This window comes from Nuphar pumila, chromosome 9 (genome assembly GCF_984573655.1).
Source record: "Nuphar pumila chromosome 9, dmNupPumi1.hap1.1, whole genome shotgun sequence".
NCBI classification, from domain to species: Eukaryota; Viridiplantae; Streptophyta; class Magnoliopsida; order Nymphaeales; family Nymphaeaceae; genus Nuphar; species Nuphar pumila.
The window spans coordinates 29,121,756-29,149,241 of NC_143257.1; the positions used below are offsets into that span (position 1 = coordinate 29,121,756).

Below are 27,486 nucleotides of genomic sequence, written 5' to 3' on the forward strand. Positions count from 1 at the left end.
AGAAAACTACGAAAGAACCAAAAATCTAATCCTAAAAATACAACATACAAACGTTGTGCACTGCCTCACTCATCAATGAGGACAATGACCTCGATGTCTTGACTAACCACGACATTAGAAATATAGGGCTTCAGTCATTGCCCGTTGACCTTGAAGGTTTTGTTCGTACGAGGATCACAAATAACTATTGTGCCATGCGAGAACACCTCATGTACTATGAACGGGTTGTCCCATCTGGACCTCAGCTTCCTTGAAAAAGATGGAGTCGTGAATTGAAAAGCCAGACCTTCTGTCTAGGCTCGAACTGTTTCCTTAAAATATGTTCATCATGAAAATGCTTAGTCCGAGCCTTGTAGATCTTGGCACTCTCATAAGCCTCATTTCGCAACTCCTCAAGCTCACTCATCTACAGTTTGCGCTCTGCGCCAACTTGGGCCATATCAAAATTGAAATTCTTAATCGCCCAGTATGCCCTATGCTCCAACTCAACAGGGAGATGGCATGGCTTCTAAAAAACCAAATGGTAAGGGGACATGCCAATCAGAGTCTTGAAAGTGGTCATATAAGCCCATAATACATCATCAAGGCACTGGGTCCAGTCCTTTCGGTCTGGCCGAACTTTTTTTTCAAGAATCTGCTTGATCTCCTTGTTGGAGACCTCGACCTGGACACTCGTCTGTGGATGGTATGGTGTAGCAATCCGATGTTGTACATAGTACTTTCTGAGTAAGGAAGAAATATGCACATTCTTTAAGTTCTTACCCTCATCACTAATCATCACTCTTGGAAGTCTGAACCTACTAAAGATATTGTACTTGATAAATCGAAGCATCTCTTTATGATCATTGGTCTGGGTGGCAACGACCTCGACCCACTTGGACACATAATCAACCGCCACTAAAATGTAAACAAAACCGAACGATGGCAGGAAGGGGCCCATAAAGTCGATGCCCTAAACATCAAAAATCTCAATGACAAGAATTGGAATAAGGGGCATCATATCGCTCTTGGAAATGCTCCCTGTTTGTTGATAGCGAAGCACCTCCTACAAAACTCATGAGTGTCTCTATGTAGTGTCGGCCACCAAAATCCAGACTGAAGGACCTTTGGAACGGTCTTTCGGCTAGAAAAGTGTCCTCCACAAGCTAAGAAATGACAAAACTCTAAAATAGACGTGAACTCCTCCTTGAGGATGCACCTTCGAATCATCTGGTCAAGACATAATCGAAATAACTCTGAATCCTCCCAGAAATAATGTTTCACCTGCGACATGAAGTGATCTCTCTCATTCCTGTTCTAATGTGCAGGGAACTCTATGGTCACTAAGAAGTTGATGATATGCGTGAACCAGGGCAGACACTTGACATGAAGAAGTTGCTCATTTGAAAAGGAGTCATTAATCTATCTCTGATTAGTGGATGTCTCCATAGTCAGTCTGGACAGATGATGTGCTACAAGATTCTCGCATCCACTCTTATCTTGAATCTCGAGATCAAATTTTTGTATCAGAAGGATTCACCGGATGAGACGCAGTTTAGCATCCTTTTTACTTATCAAATATTGCAAAGCGACATGATCAGAGTAAACGATAACCTTGGAGCCCAATAAATATGAACGAAACTTCTCGAGGGCAAATACTACAACTAGCAGTTCCTTCTCAGTAGTCGTATAATTCATCTAAGCATCGAAGAGGGTCTTGCTAGCGTAATAAATGACATAAGACCTCCATTCTATCTTCTGGCCCATAATGACTCGTACTGCGTAATCCAAAGCATCGCACATGATTTCAAAAGGTACTGACCAATCGGGAGATCGAAGAATATGTGAAGTGGTCAAGGCTTCCTTCAGAGACAAAAATGCCTTCAGACAGGCATCATCAAAGCAAAATAGTTGGTCTTTAGAGATCAGGTTGCATAATGGTCTAGAAATCTTGCTAAAATCCTTAATGCACCGCTGATAGAAACCTGCATGCCCTATGAATAAACGTACCTGCCGCACAGAGGTCGGTGGAGATAATTTAGCAATCGACTCCACTTTGGCCTTATCGACCTCAATCCCTTTCTCAAACACAATATGTCCAAGAACAATCCCCTAACAAACCATGAAATAGCTCTTATCCCAGATAAGCACGAGATTTGTCTCTATATAACGTTTAAGCACTCATGATAATTTTTGGAGACAAATATCAAATGAAGAGCCATACACCGAAAAATCGTTCATAAATATCTCTAGGTAGTCGTCGACCATATGGGAGAAAATGACCATCATGCACCTCTAAAAAGTTGTCGAAGCATTGCAAAGCCCAAATGGCATTCTCCTAAATACAAAGGTACCATAAGGACAGGTGAAGGTAGTCTTTTCCTGGTCCTCAAGGTGAACAACCACCTGATTGTATCCTAAATAACCATTCAAGAAGCAGAAATAATGCTGGCCTGCGAGTCTCTCCAAAATCTGGTTGATGAACGGCAACGAGAAATGATCCTTCTATATTGCACTGTTCAACTTCCTATAATCGATGCACACTTGCCACCCCGTGGTAGTCCTCATGGAGACACTCTCTCCCTTCTCATTCAACGCAACGGTGAGCCCAAACTTCTTGAGGACAACTTGGGTGGGGCTCACCCACTGACTATCGGAGATTGGATAAATGATCCCTGCATCCAACCACTTGACTACATCCTTCTTCACCACTTCCTTCATATGGGGATTTAACCTCCTTTACATCTCTCGTGAGGGATTGACACCCTCATCCATGATGATCTGATGCATGCAAAAGGAGAGGTCTATCCCCTTCAGATCTGCCACCTACCATTCAATCACCTCTTTATACTCATGTAGAACCTGAAGAAGTTAACACTCCTGAGTGTCAGTCATGTCTGCGAAAATGATGATGAGGAGAGTTTGATCCTTGCCTAAAAAGGCATACTTAAGTGAAGCCAGTAAGGGCTTTAACTCAAGCTCGGGTGGATTCTCAATGGAAGGTCGGGCAGGCTTCTCTGCCGAATTAGGGAGTGGTTCGAACTGCCAGGTCCACTGCACTTCTCTAGTAAATCTATCAAGCAGATCATGGTCCTCTCCTTTGAGTGAATCATCATCCACGTCCTGAGGTGGAGCACTCAACGTCCATACTGGCTCTGCTTCCACCAGGTCTTAAATGAAATCAACCTAGAAAGAAGCATCTGCCCCTGCAGGGCCCATTATAGTGTTGAAAATGTTCAACCTCATCTTTTTGTTGCCAAATGAAATATCCATCGCACCAGTATAGTATGGTAATTAATGCACGCGTTGGCAGTAGCCAGAAAGGGACGACAAAGAATAATGGGCATCTGCCTCACCTCATCCACTCCCTCTATATCCAAAATAATGAAGTCTACAGGGAAATAGAAATCCTTTACCTTGACTAACACGTCCTCAAGAATCCCTAGTGGAACATTAACAAAGCGATCTGTCAGCTGCAGGGTCATCGGCGTTGGCTTCATCTTCTTTAATCCAAATGCATCATAAAAAAACCCGACAAGATGTTCACACTTGCCCCGAGGTCGAGCAAAGCACGCTCGACTATAATGTCTCCTATGACACAAGAGATAATAGGAGCCCCTGGGTCCTTGAGCTTTGGTGGAGTTTAGTGATGGAGCACTACATTCACCTGCTCGGTCAAATAAATCTTCTTCAGCACATTGGACCTCAACTTTCTCTTCTGCGTACAAAGTTCTTTTAGAAACTTTGTGTATGCAGGGACCTGCTGGATGGCATCAAACAGAGGAAAGTTTATGTGAATGTGCTTGAAAATCTCAAGCATCTTCTGCATCTTCACTCCATGCTTGTTGAATGACTTCGGCTTCTGTAACGCCTCAGAAAAGGGGGCTTTGGGTATATCAGACTTGGAAGGCTCAAATGGGGGAACCCTCTTGCTTTCCTAAGGTACGACAGTAGGGAACGACTGCTCAACACTAGATCTCTCACTTTCTTCTGCAGCCTCTCTCGATTGGTACTGCTTCCCACTCCTAAGGGTTACAACTGCTTGAGCGTGCTCTTGATGGACAACTATCATGTGCAAGCCATGCATCGGCTCCTTACCTCTAGCGTTAACCATCAGCTGACTAAGTAGTGTTCCCTCGGTGAGTTGTCCCATCTGTGTCTCTAATTTGGCAATGGACTGTGTGTGGGAGCTTAGATTAGCCTCGATATCTGAGAAGGCTTGCAACATCTTATCCTTGAAGGACTGACGGGATGCAGGCTCTTGGGATGGAGGCTGACTAAACGAAGGTTGGGTTGAAGGGAAACTAGACTGCTGAAAACCAGGCGCATAAGCGTCTTGCCTGGGTGGGTTCTGGAAAGGTACAGGGAGATGTTGTGGATTCCTCCACGAGAAATTGGGATGGTTTCACCAACCTGGGTTATAAGTACTGGAATATGGATTGGGTATGGGTTTAGCAAAACCTTGCGCCATTAGAGCTTGCTCCTGGACAAACTCAGGGTATTGTGGTGCTGCAAGGCAGTCAAGCACATGGTGTGCTGGGCTAACACATAACGCACACACCTGCACAACTGGTGAGGGATTTAACAATAACTGATCCAATTTCTGAGTCAGCATGTCAACCTTATTTTGCAACTCAAGGTGTGTCCCTATCTCGTAAATGCCAACCTTCTTCGCTCCATCTTGTGCAGGTGCAGCCCTTTTGGATCGTGAGGTTGAAGTGTGGTGCATCGAATTCTTACTCAGGGTCTCAAACAGGGCTCATGCTTCATCCTCACTGTTCAGCATGAAAGTGCCCCCACAGGCTGCATCGACCATTTGACGGTTCTTCTCAGTCAGCCTGTCCTAAAAGTATTGCACCAGTTGCCAACGAGGCACCTGGTGGTGGGGACACTTTCAGAGAAGATCTTTCATCCTCTCCCGTGTCTCATGGAACCGTTTCCCCTCAATCTTTGAAAAAATGGTGATGAATTTTTGAAACTGGTTTGTCTTACCAATTGGGAAGTATTTCTTGAGAATTTCTCTTTGCATCCATTCCCAAGTGGTAATCTGAACCGTATCTAAAGCCTTCGGCTAGTGTTTGGCTTTGTCCTTGAGGGAGAACGAGAACAACATCAACCTCAATGCGTCATCTCTGAAATTATTGATCTGCACCATAGAGCATATCTCGAGGAACTCATTTAGATGACGGTAGGGGTCTTCGTTGCTAAGGCCATAAAAAATGGGTAGCATTTGAATGACACTGACATTTATTTCAATATGGTTAGCTCCTACATCAGGTCTCGTGATGCATAAGGCGGGAGTGTAAACATTGGGAATGAAGTACTCTTTGGGAGGATGGGTCAATTGCTGATCCTCAGCCATGGGGTCGGGTCTACGGGCTTTCCTAACAAGGGACTCGGGGTCCTCTAAATTGTCCACAAGCTTGAGATCAAGCGAGCGGTGCTCTTGCATACACCTAAGGATAGACCGGTGTAGCAACCATCCTAAAGAGGGGTTTTCTACCTACCTAATGCGCAAACGTAATCAAACTATAGCAAACCATGAAGCGGGTAGAATGAAATAAAGTAGAAAGACAGTAAATACGCATGACACACTTACACCCAAATAGATATTATTCGAAAAAACAAACTATGAGCACGATACCAATAGTGTGAGTCACCTCCTAGGGGTAGCCTAATAGGTGTGTCGTGTAGGAATAGTAAACTGGTCTCTAGGGCTCACAATCAACATGGTTCTAAAAATCCTAAATACAAAAGCAAACTAGCAATCTTAGTTGATGAAGAGGGAAAATAAACTAGCAATCTTAAATATTATAAAGAAAAATAACTAATAATCTTAAGTAAAATGAGAACACACAAGAGGCAATAAAGTGAAGACTCGTATTTATATCAATGTTCCCCGACAACGGTGCCAAAAATTTGGTGTAAGTTTTATGAAATAGATTTTTAAAATAACATTTTCAATAAAAACAGTGTGAAAGCCAGACACCAAATACTAAAAATTGGCTCGCATGAGTGGTGGAGTCTGGGTCGATCTCAGATAACGAAAGAAACACTTTGTATTCCACAGAAAACTAATCTACTCTTTATTGCCTTGAAAAATAAAGAATTAATTAATTAATTAACTAAAAGTATGACTATTTACAGAGGCTTAAACAAATAAAAATAATTAAGAGTGGTCTTATTATAAACCCAATTGAATTAAATCAAATAAAATAAATCCTAAGCTAAAAATAAAAGAAAAGGGTCTTCAGTGCTCGAGCTTCTAGTCCCTTCCTTTCTTCTTCTACCTGCTTGCTGATCTCTAAGAGCTCCTTGAGGGGCTCTGAGGGGCCTTTTTGGGACCTCAGAGGGTGCTTCAAGGTTTCATTTTGGGGCTCATCGCACAATCAAACGCTTTCCTGCAAAACACGAACACAAAACAATGCAAAACTAGACAAAAATTCAAAGTCAGTTTGAAAAAAAATCACAAAAACATGAATCTAACCACTAAGAACAAACTAACTATATGTAACAACTATGAACTAACATGAACAAACTAAACACTAAATGACAAAATAGTAAAACAAACTAACTAACAAGAAGAAAACTAACTCATAATAACTAAGAATCAATTTAACTAAAAAAACAAAAGAAACTAGACTAACCGAAAATCAAGAATTGACTAAACTAACTATTAACAAATAATTAAGTAACAAGAATACGAAACAAACTAGTAAATTAACTAAATTAAAACAAGAAGACACTAACTACTCAATAACTCGTGAATGCAATTTAGCTAAGAAAATGGAATTGACTAATTAAAAACATGGAATTTAACTAAACCTAATCTAGATAATTAATTGAACTAAGCAACAAATATCTAAATGACTAATATGAATTTAAACTAACTATTTAATCTACCTACTCTAATAAATTATGTAACTACAAATGAAAACAAGAACTCAACAACTATGCATTAATTAATCACGTAAGGCAAACAAAATCAAATCTGACTTAAAACTAAAACTAATTACATGAATCAATTGAAAACTAACTAACTAAATGAATCTAGAAACTAACTTTTAAACTACAACACTACATTTGCATCAAAATTAACATTAGCTAATTACTTTAAGAGAGATGATAATTGAAACAAAATAAGAATTATGACTAATTATTTAACTAAACTAATTCTCTAACAACTAACTAATTTAATCTAATGAAATTAAATCTACTGCTACTAATCTACTTAAAGTGCAACCTGAAATAAAATGTGAAATTAAAATAATGAATTACCAAGAATAACTCCAAACTATCTAAATCGGCTAATTAATCTATTTAACAAAAAATGATATTTGAACGAAAACATTATTTTCTAATCTAAGTACTATAAATTAATTTCTAAAAGTAAATAATAATTTAACTAACCAATAAAGATAGTAAATCAAACTATTCACTCGATAAAAATAATAAAAATTAAAATAACTAATATATTTGTTTACCTATTTCTAATTTAAGCTATCAATTAAATAAAATGAACTAAAACACTTAACAAAAAAAAATCATGAACATGAATTAGGCATTGAATAAACTAAACTAATACTGAAAAATAATCAAAAAATACTTAGATCTAATTATGCCAATAAAAAAAAATTAAAAAGATTATAAAAACTCTAATTTGCTATTAAAGAAAATCTAATTAATTGACCTAATAAAACTTGAATATTAAGAAAATTAGTCTAGACTAAATCTGACCTACATCTACCACAAACTGAATCAAAACTCACGAGAATATCAGAAAATGCTAGGCTAAATCTACTGATTTGAATAAAATATTATTCTACCTATAAATCAAGAAAATCAGCTAAACTAAACTATTTTATATTTGTTTTCTTTTTATATTTTCAGATGCTGAAAAATATGATGAATCTATACTAGATGTGATGAATATGTCATGAATAAACAAGAACTACATGTAATGATATGATGTATGCTATGCGAAAACTAAAACTACTATGAAACAGGGAAGAAGAAGCAAACCGTGTGATTTACCTCCGATGGAAGGGTTGAGAAAAAGATGGCTTTTCCTTGAGCTGCACATACCTCCATCGACCAAGACAAGAAGAACCGGCGACAAGAAATTGTTAAAAGCAAGATGAATCAAAGGGGGAAAGGAAGAGATCGGGGGGAATCGGTTGAGAATGAAGAGGAGGAGGAAGAGAAGAGAGGAGGGAGATGAGGCTTGCATTTTCTTAGAAAGAAAAAATGTGGGTTGCATCTTGTAAACACCCCAAATTTTTATTCACCTTTCCCAGCACTTCCTCATAATCATCACATCCTGTCCTCTGAGATCTTCAGAGGGAAAAACAGTTAATTTTTGAGCCTGAACCATGTAGAAGTCCAAATTTCATTTACAATTCTCAAAATTTCCACATTCTGGCTCAAATCTTCACTTCCAGTCGCAGATTTCCAAAATCTTACTCATATTAGGAGACGAGAATCTCCAACTCTTGGTTCAAAATTGAATTCCGCTAAACATGTCTCTGCATGCCATCGCACATCAATTCATATCATTTCCTGCACATCATGTCATTTTGAGGTCCAAAACTCTTGATTTTAAAATTCTTAATCCAGATTTGAATTACAAACTCTTTTCAAATCAATTTCCAACCTCTGGGTCTTCAAAATTACCATCTTTTCCCATTTTAACCCCCAGGACCTTGAATTTCAAAATATTTTCTCAGTTAAACAATCTGGATAATTTTTAATATTGATTTCAAATTTTGTCAGCTGAACCGGCTCTGCCTAAAGGAGGGGACGAAGCTCTGAACCTAGAATTTCTATTCCAAATTTTGCAAAAAGGCTTTGAATTTCAAAAAATCTCTTTATTCACCCCTCTTACCAACAATTTCAAATCGTTTTCATAAAAGTGCTTTGGAAAACACTCTCTTTTAAAAAAATTTGCAATTAAGTCAGGTATTATTTTGTAATTGTTAATTAGTTTAAAGTTTTATGAAAATTATAAAAAGAGGTTTAAGTTTTCCTTTTTCCCTTTTAGTCCTCATTTTTTAATTTCAATCAATAAAAAGGCAATGTGGGGCCCACCCTGAGGTGGCGCCACATCTAGAACCTATTTTCTTTTATTTTGTTTTATTCAAAACCAGGTGGGGTCCCCTCCTAAAGTGGTGCCACTTCAAAAACTCAAAAAATTTAGGTTTTTAGCTTTTGCTTAGCTTATTGAAAAAGCCTAGAATTGAGGAGTCGTCCCCTCTGAAGTGGCACCCCTCTAAAAAAATTAGTTAGGGTTTTTACTTTACTAATTAGATTTTAAAGATTTTTGAAATTAGACTAGATATAGCTTGCTAATTAGTATTTAGTTTAGAACTTTAAAATTCCAAAAAAAATGGATATGGGCCCACCTTGAGTGGCGCCACATCCAAAAGCTCTCTTTGTTTTATTTTTTAAAGTTATCTTAGAATCAACGTGTAGTCCATTCCAAAGTAGCATCATTTCAAAAATTAGGTTTAACATTTTAGTTAGGCTTTTTAAAAGTTCAAAAAAAAAAAGGGCAAAGATCATCCCCCTCCCTAGACTTTAGGAAAAGTAGTTTGATTTTTTTTTTCTTTTCCCTTAGTCACTTTAGGAAAAACTTAGGTTTATTTAAACCCTCTTGATCGACCCTTGAGGGGCGACTTTTGTTTTCCTAATTTCTCTCCTTTCTCTCGAACTTCTCTCCCCTTTCCTCTCTATCGCACGACTCCTCTCTTCCTTCCTGGACGTGTGGCAACAGTCCTTTCTCCTTCTTCCTTCAGCTGAAAACTCAAGAAGTAGCCTCCATTGCTGCTACAACCTTCCCAAATGGTATAACCACACACCAAGCTCTCCTTCTCCTTCCTGAACGTGTGCCAAAGATCCAAGAAGCAGCCTCCATTGCTGCTAAAGCCTTCCCAAATGTTACAGCCATACACCAAGCTCTCCTTCTCTCTGCTTCCTTCAGCCAAGCAGACAAGGACCAACTCCTTCATTGTTGTTACGATTTCAACTGGTGCAAAAGATCCCAAGGTAATATGATTTTGTTACGACAATGAAGTCGTACACAATACTTCAAGTACAAGGCTTTGATAATAAACAAGTGAATCAACTGCATTTCAGCTAAGGCAATGAAGAAAGATGACAAGAATTGAAGAATTCAATAAAGAATCTTTGAAGACTAGTGTGCAAATGTAAAATTCATTAAAAGTCTTAGATTCTTGTAAGATCCTTACCTAGAGTGCATATTTCGATTGCATTTCACCTAAACAGTCTTTAGAAAAACTTTTTTAAAAGAACTCTTCATGAAAATCATTTTAGAAAACTCTTTACTTAATTTTTCATGTTTATTAGTCGACCAATAGACTTACCAATAGACCAACCTTTTTGCACCAAATTTTCTAAGCAAAGATGTAATTTTTTGTAAAATCAGTCGGCTGAAGGTTTTATCAATCGAGTTGATAGAATGTCTATTTTCTGGAAACTTTAGCAGCAATCGACTAAAGGTTTTATCAGTCGACCGAACAGAACGTGTGTTTTCAGAAAAATTTAGCAGCAGTCGACTGAAAGATTTTTCAGTCTACTGATGATATTATCAGTCCACTAACTTTTTCTTTAGTTGACTAAGTTTTAAACTTTCGATTTTCAAATGGATTTGTTAAACACATTAGTCGACCGACGATAATTGTCAGTCTGCTAATATTTTCTTTCAGTCGACTAACTATTGTTCCAGTCGACTAATTTTGCCATTTTTCTGTAACTTTTAAAAGGCGTGTCTTTTCATTTTTCAAACATTTTGATCATTCAAAATGAAATGTTTTGACACCCTTTCATATCCTCAATGTATGAAATCTTTTAACTATAAATATGAGTGCGTTCTACACTCAAAAACAATGAATCATATTGAATTACATTGAATTACAAGGATCAAATTCTTTGCTTTTCACTCTTATTCATTCAAGTATTCGTTTTCTCACTCGATATTTTCACTCAAATTCTTTTGAAAGACAGTGAATTCGTGAGTTGATTGTAAGTTGATTATTTTATTTTCTGTAAAAGAAAAGGACTCATTGGTTTAAAGGAGTTGTTTGCTTTCAGTAGGTTTGTTACTGAAAGTGGGACCAGATTTGGTCTGTATATTTTTGCGGTTACACAAGATTGATAGTGAAAATCTCAAGTGGGTTTTGCTTGGTGATTGGATGTAGGTCTGGAAGACCGAACCAGGATAAATTCTTGTGTTCTTTATGTGATTGCTTTGTGAATCTCTAAATCCTTCAAAATTCCATAGACGTTATTTAAATGCACTATTCACCCCCCCTCTAGGGCTCGTTGCCTCGATCCTACAACACTTTCATTTGGTATCAAAGCAGGTTTTATTTTTTTATCTTACCATCATCTAGCATGACAACAATATCTTCTCAGTACAAAGAAGGATGCTCTTCTGTTCATCCTCCTCTCTTCAACAAAACAAACTATGGATATTGGAAAGTAAGAATGACAATATTCCTACAATCCATGAATCTCGAAATTTGGAGAGTTTTTTTTAGAAAAGTACCAAATACCATCTATTGATTTCAACCTATGGACCGATGAAGAAAAGAAGATTGCTTCACTCAATGCCAAAGCTATGAATGCGCTGTATTATGCCATTGACAAGGTAGAGTTCAATCGCATCTTTCAAAGTTTCACAGCAAATGAAATTTGGCATACTCTTCTCGTAACTCATGAAGGTACATCAAAGGTAAAGAAATCTAAGATTGCCTCTTTGGTTCATAAATTTGAATTATTTAAAATGAAGCAAAATGAGTCTATATCGAACATGGTAACAAGAATGATCGATATTACTAATACTCTCAAATCCCTTGGGAAAGAATATTCGCAAGTGAATTTAGTTAGAAAAGTCCCGAGGTGTTTAATTCATGAATGAGAGAGAAAGACCACAACTATAGAGGAAGCCAATGATTTAAATAACCTTTCTCTTGAAGACTTAGTTGGTAATTTGATGGCATATGAAGTTCAACTTCAAGACAGGCAAGAAGAAGAACCCAAGAAAAAATCTCTTGATTTCAAGGCCACCTCTGACTCTAAAGACTCAGATAAAGATAAAGATATTGCCCTCATCACTAGGCAATTCAAAAGATTCATCAAAAAGGGAAGATTTCAAAAGAAGGTAAAGAAAATTGATTCTTCTAATCCTAATGAAGTCAAGTGCTTTAACTGCAAAAAGGCAGGACACATTAAGAAAGATTGTCATCTTCTCAAAATCAATACTAAGAACCAATTCAAGAAGAAAAAGGCTTTTCAAGCATGTTGGAATGATAGTGACTCCTCTTCTGATGAAGAATCTAATGAAGAAGTCGCCAACATGTGCTTTGTAGCACAAGAAGACTCGGTAAGTCAATATGAGTATGATGATTTATTAGAAGCATTTAATGATTTATATGCTAAATTTAAGAGTCTAAGTTCTAAAAACAAAGAGTTAAAAACTGAAAATTCAACTCTTGACTCTCAAAACAAAGTGTTACTTCAAGAGATAGAAGATTTCAAGAAGGAAAACTCTTGTCAAGCATTTGAGATAAAAGAATTTGGAATTAGAACTAATCTCTTACAAAAAGAAATAACAAGTCTAAAAGAAAAATCAAATGATCTTCTTTTTATTGTGACTAAGTTCACTAATGGACAAGAAAATCTAGAAAGACTTCTTGGTTCTCAAAGATGCTCGGTTAACAAAACCGATTTGGGATATAGCTTCTTTGATACTCAAAATAGACCAAACTATGTGGTAAAGAATCAAAGTCAAAATTCTCAATCATTTGTTCAAAGAACTCAATTTTCTAGTTATAATAGAAATGCATCTAATCATGGTACTTATAAATCTTATAAGCCTAGACATGATTATTCTAAAAATGCTAAATCTTTTTATAGAAAGAATATTTATTCTCAAAGAAAACCAAAATCTAAATGGATATGGGTTCCTAAGACTAACTCTCATGGACCCGAAAATAGAAAATGGTCAAATGCTTTGTCTTCCAATTTTGTTGTAGGTACACAAAATAAGGAGCAAATGGATCTTGTACAGTGGTTGTTCCAAACATATGACTGGAAGGCCGAAGTTATTTTCCACCCTCCAAAGTAAGGATGGAGGAACCGTCACCTTTGGTGACAATAACAAGGGAAAAGTAATCGGTATTGGTAACATTGGTAATCCAAAATTTTTCTTGATAGAAAATATTCTTTTAGTAGATGGTTTAATGCATAATTTATTATCCATAAGTCAATTATGTGATAAAGGTTTTCACGTTTCTTTTGAACATGATTTATGTTTAATTTCTGATTTTCATTCTAAAAAGATCATTTTTAAAGGTAAAAGAAGAAATAATGTATATGAACTTTATCTAGATGAGTTACCCACTTTTAATGAAAAATGTCTTATTGCTTCAAATGAAATTCAATGGTTATGACACAAGAGACTTGGGCATGTTAACTTTAAATTACTTTCTAAGTTATCCAAGAATGATCTTGTTAGAGGCCTACCTAGAATACCATATAAGAAGGATCACTTATATGATGATTGCCAAATGAGTAAACAAATCAAGAGTTCTTTTAAAGCAAAAGATATAATTTCAACAAAGCGTCCTCTTGAACTTTTACATTTAGATCTATTTGGACCATCTAGAATTCAAAGTTTGAATGGTAGCAAGTATGCTTTTGTTATAGTAGATGATTATTCTCGATTTACTTGGGTGAGTTTTCTAAAAAGCAAAAATAATGCTTTTTCTGAATTTTCTAAACTTTGTAGAAGAATTACAAATGAAAAATCTACATCTATTATTACCATTCGTAGTGATCATGGTGGTGAATTTGAAAATGAATCTTTTCTAAAGTTTTGTGATTTACATGGTATATCTCACAACTTTGCTTTTCCTAGAGAAGCTCCACAAAATGGAGTTGTTGAAAGAAAGAATAGAACTTTGCAAGAATGTGCTAGAACCATGCTTCAAGATAAAAATTTACCAAAATACTTTTGGGCTGAAGCAATAAATACAACATGTTATGTTTAAAACCATGTTCTTATTCGACCAATCTTACATAAAACATGTTTTGAATTGTATTATGATCGTATACCAAAGATCTCATATTTCAAATTTTTGGTAGTAAATGCTTCTTGTTAAATACCAAAGATAATCTCAATAAGTTTGATTCAAAATCAGATGAAGCAATATTTCTTGGATATTCTTCTAGAAACAAAGCTTATCGTGTTTTTAATAAAAGAACATCTTGCATTGAAGAATCTTTACATGTTGCATTTGATGAGAATTGTGAGCAGGTTATACCTCTAAGTGAAGGAGAAGAAGTCATACTTCAAGAAGAACCTTTGATAGAGAGCACTTCTCAAGAAAATGTTCCTCTTCCCCAGTTTGGAAAGAAGTTCCCAATCATCCACATGAGCAGGTTATTGGAGAAATAAAGAGTGGTGTCCAAACTAGAAAGCAATTGCAATATATTGCAAATATTGCTTTCATATCTAAAATAGAACCAAAGAATATCAATGAAGCTTGTGATGATGAATTTTGGCTTTTGGCTATGTCTGAAGAACTTAACCAATTTACTATGAATGATGTATGAGATCTAGTTGATAGACCAAAGGATCATCCGGTAATTAAAACAAGATGAGTCTTCCGAAATAAGCTGGACAAAAATGGTGAAGTCATTCGAAACAAAGCAAGGCTGGTAGCACAAGGCTATAATCAAGAAGAAGACATAAATTTTAATGAAACATATGCATCAGTGGCTTGATTGGAGTGAATTTGAATGATGTTTGCTTTTGCTAGTTACATGAATTTTAAGTTATATCAAATTGATGTTAAGAGTGCATTCTTAAATGGATACATTAATGAAGAAGTTTATGTAGAGCAACCTCCAGGCTTTGAAAATGAGAAATATCCAGAAAAAGTCTACAAATTAAAAAGAGCTTTGTACGGACTCAAACAAGCACCAAGAGCGTGGTATGAAAGGCTACAAAATTTTCTAGAACAATCTAGTTTTTCTATTGGTCGGGTAGACTCCACTTTGTTTATTAAAAATCTTAATTCAGATATTTTTATTATGCAAATTTATGTTGATGACATAATATTTAGTTCTACTAATGATTCTCTTTGTAAAGAATTTGCTAAAGTTATATAGAAAGAGTTTGAAATGAGCTTGATGAACGAATTGAACTACTTCTTTGGACTTCAAATAAAACAAACTGAAGAAGGAATTTTCATCAACCAGGCTAAGTATACAAAAGAACTTCTTAAGAGATTTGGGATGGACTCATCGAAAACAAGAAGAAATCCTATGAGCACAACTACTTCTCTTGACAAAGATAAAAATGGTAAAAATGTAGATATTAAGCTTTACAGAGGTATGATCGGATCTCTATTATACTTAACTACTAGTCAACCTGATATAATGTTTAGTGTTTATATATGTGCTAGATTTCAAGCTAATCCGAAGGAATCTCACTTAACTGTAGTAAAACAAATTCTTCGATACTTGAAAGATACTTCAGATTTTGGTTTGTTTTACCCAAAATCACCTTCCTTCGATTTAGTTTCATATAGTGATGCAGATTTTGCTAGAAGCAAATCTGATTGCAAGAGTACTAGTGAAACTTGTCATTTTTTAGGACATTTCTTAGTCTCTTGGTTTAGTAAAAAGCAAAATTCAGTGACACTCTCAACAATTGAAGCAAAATATATAGCGGCTAGTTTAGCGTGTTCACAAGTACTATGGATGAAACAAACCTTAAAAGATTTTGGTTTGAATTACTCCACAACAACTATTTATTGTGATAACACTAGTGCTATAAATTTTTTGAAAAATCCTGTTCAGCACTCAAGAACTAAGCATATTGAAGTGAGGCGTCATTTCTTATGGAATCATGTATTAAAAGGAGATATTTTGTTAAATTTTATACCCACTAATGCACAACATGCTGATATCTTCACTAAACCACTTAAAAATGAAGATTTTATGAGAATAAGGAGAGAACTAGGCATTTGCTCATTTTTAGATTTATAAATTTTTTTAAAAATGTTTTATTTTTGAAAAATCTCAAAATCAGATTTTTTAGTCGACCGATAAAATTCAAGTCGATTGATGGTTATTTTTTAAATTTTAAAACTGAAGAGACCCAATACCCCTTGGCTTTGTTTAAAAAAGGGCAATCATTAATTTTTTTTACCCGTGTTTTTTTTCCTCTTCGAAAGCCGAACACTCCCTCTCCTCTGTCTGTCGAACAAACTCCTTCTCGCCGGAATCCTCTTGTTGTGACAGGAGTCGATGCTTGCGATGCTTGCAACAACATCTTCTCACCTGCTGCCATCCACCGCGTCACCTCATGTTCGCCAAACCCTTTATCGCCTCTTCCCTTTTGCCTAAAATCTTTGGAAACTCGACATGCCTTTTTGGTGGACTGCTCCTACCAATTGATTTGGCCACTAACAGAAACCGTGATTGTGGAAGGCCTATTGTCCATCATATCCTCTCTAGCGTATCAATGGAGCACCATTCGCATCGCACGAAGGCTCCTCCAGTTTTTCTTCGGCAGATAGCTACCGTCCTCCACAAACCCTAGGAGATTTTAATCTCTTGCCAAAACCTTCTTGCCATGACAAAAGTGATTATGCAACATTGGTTATCCTCTACAATGCCAGACGACATTTTCCTCCCACCAGACATCATTGGAAAGCCGACATCAACAGTGTCTCCACCCGTTCCTCTCAAAGACCTTGTTGATCAGTCACTCTCTGCGACAGTGATTCTCTTTAACATGTGAATCTGTTTCGTTCTTAATGACCATGCCTTATCAGAAAATAGCCTCCGCACAAGGTTCCCCTCCATCTACACCACAAGCACGTCATGGTTTTCTCTTAGACTACTCAGAAATCCCTTTTTATATGATACTTTTGGATCGATTTCTGCACTTCCTATTTTACTAGGTTGAAATGTTTTGTTATACCTAATTTCTCACTACAATATCAGAGAATTATTCACAGGCATTTTACATTTTTTTTACGCTGGTTCGGATCGATTTCATTATCATTATCCTTTATTGATCCATTTGTTTTATACTAATTTACAAATTGATCACGAAACTGGATTTATTTCCTCTCTTGTTTGGGATGTTGAAATTGAGTTTGATTCTAAACTTCTTGGACAAATCCTAGATATTCCACCTTCAAAAACTCTTTTCAATACTATTAAATTTAATGATGAAAGAATTTTTGAACAAATTCTTCTTTCGGTGCACCTCATTGTCCTCCTTTCAAGAATACCAATCTTCAAACTCGCTCTCGTATTGCTGGATGAATTCTTGCCCACAATGTTCTACCTAAAACTGGATCTTTTGATTACTATTCCACAGATCTCTCTACGGCTCTTTACGTCTTATTTGGAAATATTTCGATAAATTGGGCCAACGTGTATTTTACTACTTTATGGAAACAAAAACCCTTTCTTCCGTATGGATGTCTTCTTACCCGTATCTTCAAATATTTCAAAGTACCCCTAATGAATAAAAAATCTATTGAACAAAAGGAATACTTTGATCAAACTGTTTTTAAACGAATGAAAATCAAATATCTACCTCCTTTAAATTTTGATCAAACTGAACCCTCTGAACCATCACCATCTCCTGTGACACCCTCATCTCAAGTAAAATGAAAGAAAGTCTCTACTAGTCAAGACAATGATGAAATTTTGCAACAAATTGAAGCTTTGGAGCTACATCAATACACTTTTCGTAAAGACGTGACTCAACAAATTTTGTCAATTCAAAAGGACATTGCTGAACTCAAGGAGATGATCAAGCAACACTTCTCTTGAATTTTGCTTATTGTTATTACTAAACTTTGCTAATTTCAGGGTTGTAATATTTTGAACTTGAATTTGCATTTTGCTTATGCTATGACTGCACTTACTCATTTTGATTATGACAAAGGAGGAGAAAAGGACCAACATGAAGTAAATTGCAAACATGGGAATTGCATCATGTGAAAGCATTGAAAATTGCATTCATGAAAAAAAAATAGAAATACATGAAGTAATGATGAAAATGCAAAACAATCAATGTGATATATATGCTTTGATTGTGCTAACTTCTTATGTTTTGCAGCAAATTGATAGGGGGAGTAAAATCTCCATTTATGCATCTAAATCTACGCATCTGAATGCTCCATCTTTGACTAGTTTGTCATCATAAAAAAGGGAGAGATTGTTACGACAATAAAGTCGTACACGATACTACAAGTACAAGGTTTTGATGATGAACAAGTGAATCAACTGCATTTCAGCTAAGACAATGAAGAAAGATGGCAAGAATTGAAGAATTCAATGAAGAATCTTTAAAGACTAGTGTGCAAATGTAAAATTCATTAAAAGTCTTAGATTCTTGTAAGAGCCTTACTTAGAGTGCATATTTCGACTGCATTTCACCTAAAAAGTCTTTAGAAAAACTTTTCTAAAAGAACCCTTGATGAAAATCATTTTAGAAAACTCTTTACTTAATTTTTCATGTTTATTAGTCAACCAATAGACTCACCAGTCAACCACCCTTTTCGCGCCAAATTTTCTAAGCAAAAACGTCATTTTTTGTAAAATTAGTCAACTGAAGGTTTTATCAGTCGACCAGACAGAATGTCTATTTTCTAGAAACTTTAGCAGCAGTCGACTGAAAGTTTTATCAGTCGACCGGACAAAACTTGTGTTTTCAGAAAAATTTAGCAGCAGTCGACTGAAAGATTTTTCAGTCTACTGATGATATTATCAGTTGACTAACTTTTTCTTTAGTCGACTAAGTTTCAAACTTAAGATTTTCAAATGGCTCTGTTAAACACATTAGTCAACCGACGATAACTGTCAGTCTGCTAATATTTGATTTCAGTCGACTAACTACTATTCCAGTCGACTAATTTTGTTATTTTTCTGTAACTTTTAAAAGGCGTGTCTTTTCATTTTTCAAACGTTTTGATCATTCAAAATGGATTGTTTTGACACCCTTTCATACCCTCAACGTATGGAATCTTTCAATTATAAATATGAGTGCATTACACACTTAAAAAGATATAATCATATTGAATTACATTGAATTACAAAGATCAAATTCTTTGCTTTTCACTCCTATTCATTCAAGTATTCATTTTCTCACTCACTTGATATTTTCACTCTAGTTTTTTTACTCAAATTCTTTTGAGAGACATTGAATTCGTGAGTTGAGTATTTCAACAACCTCAAAAGCCAATTGCATTCCATTTGCATTCATAAGAAGGGCTCATTGGTTGATTGTAAGTTGATTGTTTTATTTTTCTGTAAAAGGAAAGGACTCCTTGGTTTAAAGGAGTTGTTTGCTTTCAGTAGGTTTGTTACTGAAAGTGGGACCGGTTTTGGTCTGTATATTCTTGTGGTAACATAAGATTGATAGTGAAAATCTCAAGCGGGTTTTGCTTGGGGACTGGATGTAGGTCTGGAAGACCGAAGTAGGATAAATTCTTGTGTTCTTTGTGTGATTGCTTTGTGAATTTCAAAATCCTTCAAAATTCCATAGATGTTATTTAAAAACACTATTCACCCCCCCCCCCTCTAGTGCTCGTTGCCTTGATCCTATAGCACTTTCAGATTTTCCATCACTTTACCTTCATGTTCGTTTTTTATTAAATTGGATCTCGTTGCAATCTGCTGGAAGGAATAAATGTGTCGTGAATACCCATTTGAAATCAAGTTTTAGCATAATGGATGAGTTCAAATGATATAGTTGGAATGCTTTCACATTCAAACTACGTGGATGAGATGGTTCATCCTTTCAATGGACCGAACCTACCATTCTAATAGTCTACATCAATGGAATATCATATCTCCCTTTTATTTTTAGATTTACTATCATATTTCATATAGTTTTAATGTTTTGCATCTAAGTTCATTTCACAGTTTTTTTTTCTTTTTTTTTTATTCGTATGACTTAGCTTTTGTCAATATTTGAATTAGGTTTTGCCTAGGCATATGATACTATTGTGATTCCATGGCAAAATCTTGATAAATTCATAATAGTGATCTGTATCTGTCCCTAATCTCTCATAAAATTTTCAGATCATTTTATGGTTTGTACCCTTATATGAAAATTGAAGAGCTAAATCAGGGTCAAGCACTATAAAAATGGTATTAGTTTAGTGCCGTCAGATTGAAAATCGAGATTTCCCTCATGGGAAATCCGATTCAAGATTTGTAAAATGCAGTGTTTCCACAGGTAAGTCTTGTTTTTAATGTGATTTTATCAGATCTTTCTGACATGAATTAGTAATTTTCTTTTTATACAAATCTGTTTGCACAAACTCTATCATAGAGCCTGTTACAGGTCTCTGGCGCCATTGACTGACTTAGGTCAATCATAGCCTCAGATTTGTAGATCTGCTACTGGGTTTGTAAAAAGAGAATTTGTTGTCCGGATGTCCTCTATATGATTCTAAAATTTCATGATTTTTTTTAATGGATTTGATATTTTTCCAATTGGCTGATATTTTGGAAGTGGTGTTTTTAAAATAGTAATTTTCAATAAAAGCTTTGGAAAATCGTCAACCAAAAGTAAATAACCGACTTTCCACAAAGTGGTAAGTACGGGTCGAATCCTCAGGGAACAGGAATTACTCAGAATATTTCTCAAAAATTTAATTTATTAATTATAAATATCAATCTACAATCACAAATCTACTACAATTACAAATTAACACTAAAATGAAAGGGAAAAGCAAATAAGTCTTCTATTCCACGCCAAGGGTATTTCTGTCTTTTCGCCAATTATCCACTCTACACACTTGGACAATAACCCTGGAAAATGATCATGCTTTTCAACCTAAAAACAAAGGAAAATGAAGAGTTAGTAATTTATTCTAATAATGCAAGTTAAAAATGCAACTAAACCTAATTTTCAAGCAATTAGCAAAATAATTCCTAATTACACTAAAGCAATTACTTAAATTATTAAACTAATTCAAAAATCAACTAACCTAAGGCTTAACAATGTTATATGATGCAGATGCAACACCTAATATGCAGAAAATACTGAAAACAGTACGAAAATGTTGAAAATAATGAAATTACCAAGATGCCCCTATCTAGTGTAAAATAGACTTCTAACAGCTCTTTGAAAAACCACTGTTTGATAGGGCAAACGACATCCGATTTCCCCAAAATTTGTTTTGTTATTTAACTAACAGATTAAAAAATCTGACAGTTTTTACAGAATGGAAAAATGATATCTGGAACTCCAGATATAAGCGTTTCAAAACTGGGAAAAATCAGGATATCGCAAGTCCCGAAATTTAAAAACCAGAAAAAGCGGTTTTCACAAAACGCTTAAAAATCAGACCAAACCAACTCGGATCGAGCTGAAATTTGGTCTACAGATTGTTAACACACCAATAAAGTGAATAGAGAAATAATATTTTGAAAACTCAAAAATTTTTGCACATGAAATGACGACAGTGCGATAGGGAAAAAATCGGGTTTTGCTTTCAATGCACTATTCACTAAATAAGTCTATTTTGAACACTAGAAATGCAAAATAATCCTAATGCAATCTAAATGACACTAATTAACAGTGTATATAGAGATGATGAATGCACTTTTACTAAATGAATGAAAGAATAACCGCAAGATGCAATTTTTGACTAACACTAAGCTAACTAACGATGCAAATGCAACTAAGATAATCAAAGAGATGCAAACCTAGTTAAATAAATTAAAAACTGTAGTTATTACTAACTAACTACTATTGGAATAATTGAACTACAAAAATCACACACAAGAAACAATTACAACTTGAACACACACTTCTATAATATAACTAGATCAATTGAATAAATAACTAAACTAGTTAGTCTAAAATCAATATGAATTACAACTAAATGGAATGAAGCCACTAAGGACCAAAGGGGCTTCAGGTTTAGGATAAGACTAGGGTTAGGTTCACTAGGTTGACTCGACTAGGCTCGGTTGAATTGGTTTTGGTTGGAACTATGACTCGAGTTGGGTTAGGTACACGACTCACCTAAGTTAGACTAACTAAAATAGAAACATCAAAATTAAAACCTAATTAATTAAAACTAATAAATAACACTAATGAATCCATTCCTTACACGCCTATTGTATTAAACCCTAGTTGAGACCTTACTAAATAAGAACCTAATTACTAACCTAATGTTAACACCATTAACTAAATTACTTCATACTAATTTATTCTATCTTACTATAGACGGTTAATGAAATAAGCAAAAGTAAATGCTCAAAAAGAACAACTTTGGAAAGTTGATAGATTCAAAAATCGTCCAGCTTGAGGTTTGCCTGTACTTACCTTAAATATCAATTTAAAAAGGTAAGATGTATAATTTGGCCAACTAGGAACGGTTACACCTCTTCAATGTCTTTCACAAACTATTTAGGTAAGTAGGGAATTTAGAATAGTCTAATTCAAGATAGCCTCCACGATTTTGGCTTACCAAAAATTATTTTCAAAACAAAAAAGTCCCTTCTACAAAACCGTTTCAAACTTTTAGAAAAGATTTGAAATTTCAATATAACTTTCCGTCAAAATTATGGATTCTATCTTGAACTCAATTTCAAACTTGACTAAATGGGAGCCAACGATTTTGGAGCAATAAAATTTTCTCAAAACGTTTTTCTTTTTGGAGCAATGACTCTACCAATTCAAATTAGGTAATTAACTTGATTACCTAACATAAGACACTTACTAAAAATTTACAATAAAACGTCCAAAATAATCAATACCTAATACAATGCACCTAGACACACTAGAGACTTCCTAAATTCTAAACTTACCAAAATGCTAACAAGCTACCAAAAGAAGCCTAGAGCTCGACTTGAGCTCTAATGGCTGCCGCCCCTCCTTGGGGAAGATGATTACTAAGCTACTAAAATCCAAATTTCATAATTAGGCTAACACAAACATGAAATTGCATAAACGAAATTAAATTACATCTACAACTAACAATCTAAACTAACGAAAATCTACACAAGTAGTCTAAGATGCTGGGAATAAAACAAACATAAAACAACAAATTATTTAAACGGCTAACCTAATGGACTAAGCTAGGGAAATAAAAAATAATAAACTTATTTCTAATGTAATATCTAACTTCAATAAACATGAATTAACACATTATACTATTGAAAAACTAAGTTAGATATCAAACATACAGCCAGCTGAATAATCACTAAAATCAAGAACACAAGAACACTCGATTTTTGTATTTTTCTCAATATGACACAACACCAAAACAACAAACGATTAAAATCCTATGTAGAACAATCCTAAAATGTTAAAATCGACCAAGACACCATTTGTAAAGCTGTAAAAGAAACAAAACATGCAGACACACAACTGGAAATTGCAGGTTACACGCACTTCACAGAAGAGAACTCTTATTCAATGATTGTGTTAAAAACACATCACACGATAAGCATAAACTCAAACCAAAATGGATCTGCAGCAAACTCAACTTGAATATAATCTGAATGAGATCTGCTAACCCAGTTTTTCTGCAAAAACCGATCAAAGGCTAAAATTAAAAATGAACTAAGATCGGCTAGAATGGATCTAGCCGATTTATTGGTTTTCAATGAAAAATGTCCTTTGATCTAGACCCCACGCCCAGAATAAAGCAAACTAAACTTTTTAAATACTTTTTCTGTTGAAATAACACAGACAAAAATGCTGGATAAGAAAACCCAAATCGGCTAGAAGAACCTCTAGCCGATTTACACGTTTTGATTGAAAAACAATGGAAATCAATACTCGAACATACAAACAATGAATCAAAACCTAGATCTAACGTGCTGGTCTATGCACGAGCTCTATACTAAGGCTGAAACATGAAAAACACAGCAACACACAGAAAATAAAACACGAAGAATACGCACACACATTTTAGGCTTTAGCTAGAAGAAAAGAGAGAAGAAGATCTACCTCTAGGGCGATCCGACGATCGTGGGGAAGAAGAGAGCGGACAATGGCCTTGGTTTGATGTCCCGAACTGTTCGAGAATGCTGGAATATCACCACAAATAGTACTTCCATAGCTGCAACACGTTGGAGATCCACCGAAGATGGAACGGGTGCCGATTCGCGATCGGAGGGTTCAGAAAACTGGATGGAGGTAGGGCCGGCTCATCTTGATGGAGTGTTTCGCACTTCCAATCAAGATTAATGGTCTCCACCTCTGCTACACCTGCAAAAATGCAGAAAATGGTGAGAAAATGCAGCAAGGATGCTAAAGAAATGATTAGAATTAAAACGGGAGAAAGACTAATGCTTGGAAACCAAGCAAGAACCAATCTTCAATGGAGAACGTGATGGAACGATAGGTAGGAGAAGGGCTGGAGCTAGAATCACAGCAAGAGGCGCCAATACCAATGCCAAAGACGCCTAGAGTTCTTCTAAAAAGTATATTTATACTTTTTGGAATTTCAAAAACATGGTTATAATAAAAATTTTCACTAGGCACCACTTTCTGAGGGGTTTTCTGTAAAACTTTTTGGATTGGATATGGATATGCGTGTGGGTTGGATTTTGGGCTTTCTAAAGGTTGATCCAAGGTCCAAATAGCCTAATTGGGTCGGATATGGATCCGATCCACCTCGAAATCTGTGCTCGAACACTGAAATAGCCATAACTCTCTCGTTTTAACTCCGATTTCTCTGAAATTCGAACCACAACCCCTTACCAACAAAATGAATCTAAACATGGGTTTAAAACCTTAAACTCATTACAGAATGCATGAAAAACTTGTTAACATGATGTGCATTTCATGCATCATCAAATACCCCCATGCTTGAATGTTTGTTAGTCCCTTAACAAACCCTAATTATGCTATGCAACAAAAACAAGAAGTGCTAAACATGAATGCATAAAAACTAACTCACTTTCGTAGGAATCATGGTTGCATTTAGCGTATGCAACAAGCCCTTTAAACCCCTAGCTTACACCAGTGGATGAGTAAGGTCTCGTGAGGGTTTGCAAAGATGCTACCCACAAACATCAATGGAATGTAGGAATGACTTTTCAAGAATATTAGGCAATTAAGAAAACAGTTGAAACAAATATTTCATGCAATGGACATTCTCAAAACAAATTCAGAAATCTCATGCCACCACAGTAAAATTCTTTTTCTTTCACTTTTCTAAAATTGTAGGTATCTATGATTTTTCTCAGAAAGTCAAGTACTATCATGTTTTACTCATTTTTTCTCACTTGTATATTTTCTGCACAGTAATGCACACATATTCCTAAGCAATGAAATTTTTCTCATTCAGCACATTCTTTTTCTTTCTTTGGATTTTCAACTTTTCACCCTTTTTCAATTTTTCTCTCTTGAGCACTATTTCGAATAGTCAGTTTTTGTGACCCGTGTAGCGAGCTTTGGGTCAGTGACTCCCAGGTCGGCCGACCTTAGGGAACTAGATACAAAGTATCCCTCGGACTTAATTGCTCGAGTCACTAGACCTTCTATTCTAATAGTTTACGTATAGTCTTCCTCTCGTCATGTGCAATGTCTCTATCTCTTAGGCTTTCTATGCAGTCCATGTAACAAGCTTTCGAACCGATGGCTCCCAAACCAGCTGGCTTTGGGGCACCAGGTGTAAAACACCCTTCAGATTCTACTTACTCGAACTATAAAGGCCACAGATATCGACTAGACAAGAGGATGATCTCCTTCATTATCCTTTTCGTCAAGAGACTCAAACACTTCATCTCGTGTCTGAGTTCCACTACTAGGATTCACGAAGACATCAACAACTAAACGTAGCTCTATTCTTTTAAACTCATTTTTCTAAAACATCTTTCCATTGCTTATTTCTTTCACAAAACATATTGTGCATACTTATACTAAAGTGATTCAAAATTTTCTAACAATCAAATACTATCTTTTCTTTGAATTTTCTCATAAATAACTACTCTATTTGAATCAGTTCAAAAAAAAAAAATCATGGGACTTAAAAGTTTCTAACTTGTTAGATTATGCCAAAAACAATCATATATGCTACAAACTTGTTCTCAAATGCCTACTTTAGCTACCAGACATAAAAAAAAAAATTTAGTGTGCATCTAAACCACCCCCCCATGCTTGAATGACATTGTCCCTAGTGGCATACAAAATATGTAAAAATGCAATGCGAATGCACACTAAAAGACCATAAAATGAATATGGGAGAAAAGATAGATACAACCTGATCTGCTCGAGCTTCTGAAGTTTAATTGCCTTTTGATTTTTTCATCTGATCAATGAATTCTTTGAAAGCTCTTCTCTGTACCTGGTAACTGATACACTAAGTGTTAGATTCATCCTCTATACATCAAAACAAATGTCAGCACATATGAAATGAAATACTGAATAAAGAAAAATACTGAAATGAAAAACAAACTAGTGTATATATGATACATCCCTCTGGTTGAATCCTCATGCCTTTGTGAGATGCACTATCTCACACTCACCATTCTGCAAGGAATCTTAAATGAAGGGCTTCACTCTTTGCCCATTAACCTTGAATGTACCTTGGGTCATAGGATCGAATAATGTAACTGCTCCATATGGAAACACTTCTTTCACAATGTACGGTCCTGTCCATCTCGATCTCAATTTCCCTGGAAATAAATGCAAACGAGAATTGTATAGCCACACTTTCTGCTCCGGCTCAAACACTTTTCTGACAATGTGCTTATCATGAAATGCTTTAGTGCGAGCTTTGTATAACTTGGCATTCTCATAAGCATCATTCCTGAGTTCCTCTAATTCTGAGAGCTGCAGTGCTCTCGCTTTGCCAGCCTGGGTGAGGTCAAAATTCAATTTCTTGATAGCCCAATACGCTCTATGCTCCAGCTCGACAGGAAGATGGCATGCTTTTCCGAATACAAGGCGATACGGGGACATGCCGATGGGAGTCTTGAATGCAGTCCTATATGCCCAAAGTGCATCATCTAAGCGCTGGGACCAATCCTTGCGGTCCGGGCGAACTGTTTTCTCTAAAATCTGCTTAATCTCCCTATTTGACACCTCTACCTGTCCACTAGTTTGCGGATGATACGAAGTGGTGAATCTATGATTGACAGAATATCTTCTCAGCAGAGAAGCTATCTGTACATTCCTAAAATGCTTGCCACCATCGCTAATCATCGCACGTGGCACACCAAAACGACTGAAAATGTTATGCTTAATGAACTTAAGCACCACTCTATGATTGTTGGTCGTGGTTGCCACAGCCTCGACCCACTTGGACATATAATCAACCGTCACAAGAATGTATAAATTTCCGAATGAAGGCGGGAATGGTCCCAAGAAATCAATGCCCCAAACATAAAAAATCTCGACAATCAAAATCGGGAGCAAGGGCATCATGTCCCTCTTGGACATGTTCCCAATCTGCTGACATCTAACGCAACGCCTAC

The 27,486-nt window shown here is 35.8% G+C and overlaps 1 protein-coding gene and 1 pseudogene across 1 annotated transcript; both read right to left on the reverse strand.

Moving 5' to 3' along the window:
- Positions 1-508: 508 nt before the first annotated feature.
- On the reverse strand, positions 509-940 carry LOC149828531 (uncharacterized). Its single transcript, XM_090017073.1, has one exon. The coding sequence runs from the start codon at positions 938-940 to the stop codon at positions 509-511; it is 432 nt and encodes a 143-aa protein (XP_089873199.1).
- Positions 941-1,515: 575 nt separating this feature from the next.
- The window catches only part of LOC149828532 (uncharacterized), a 28,131-nt pseudogene continuing 2,160 nt past the window's right edge, over positions 1,516-27,486 (reverse strand).

Bases quoted from the DNA above. Each gene is read 5' to 3' on its own strand.
- LOC149828531 (XM_090017073.1), bottom strand. From the start codon at position 940: ATGGGCCCCTTCCTGCCATCGTTCGGTTTTGTTTACATTTTAGTGGCG.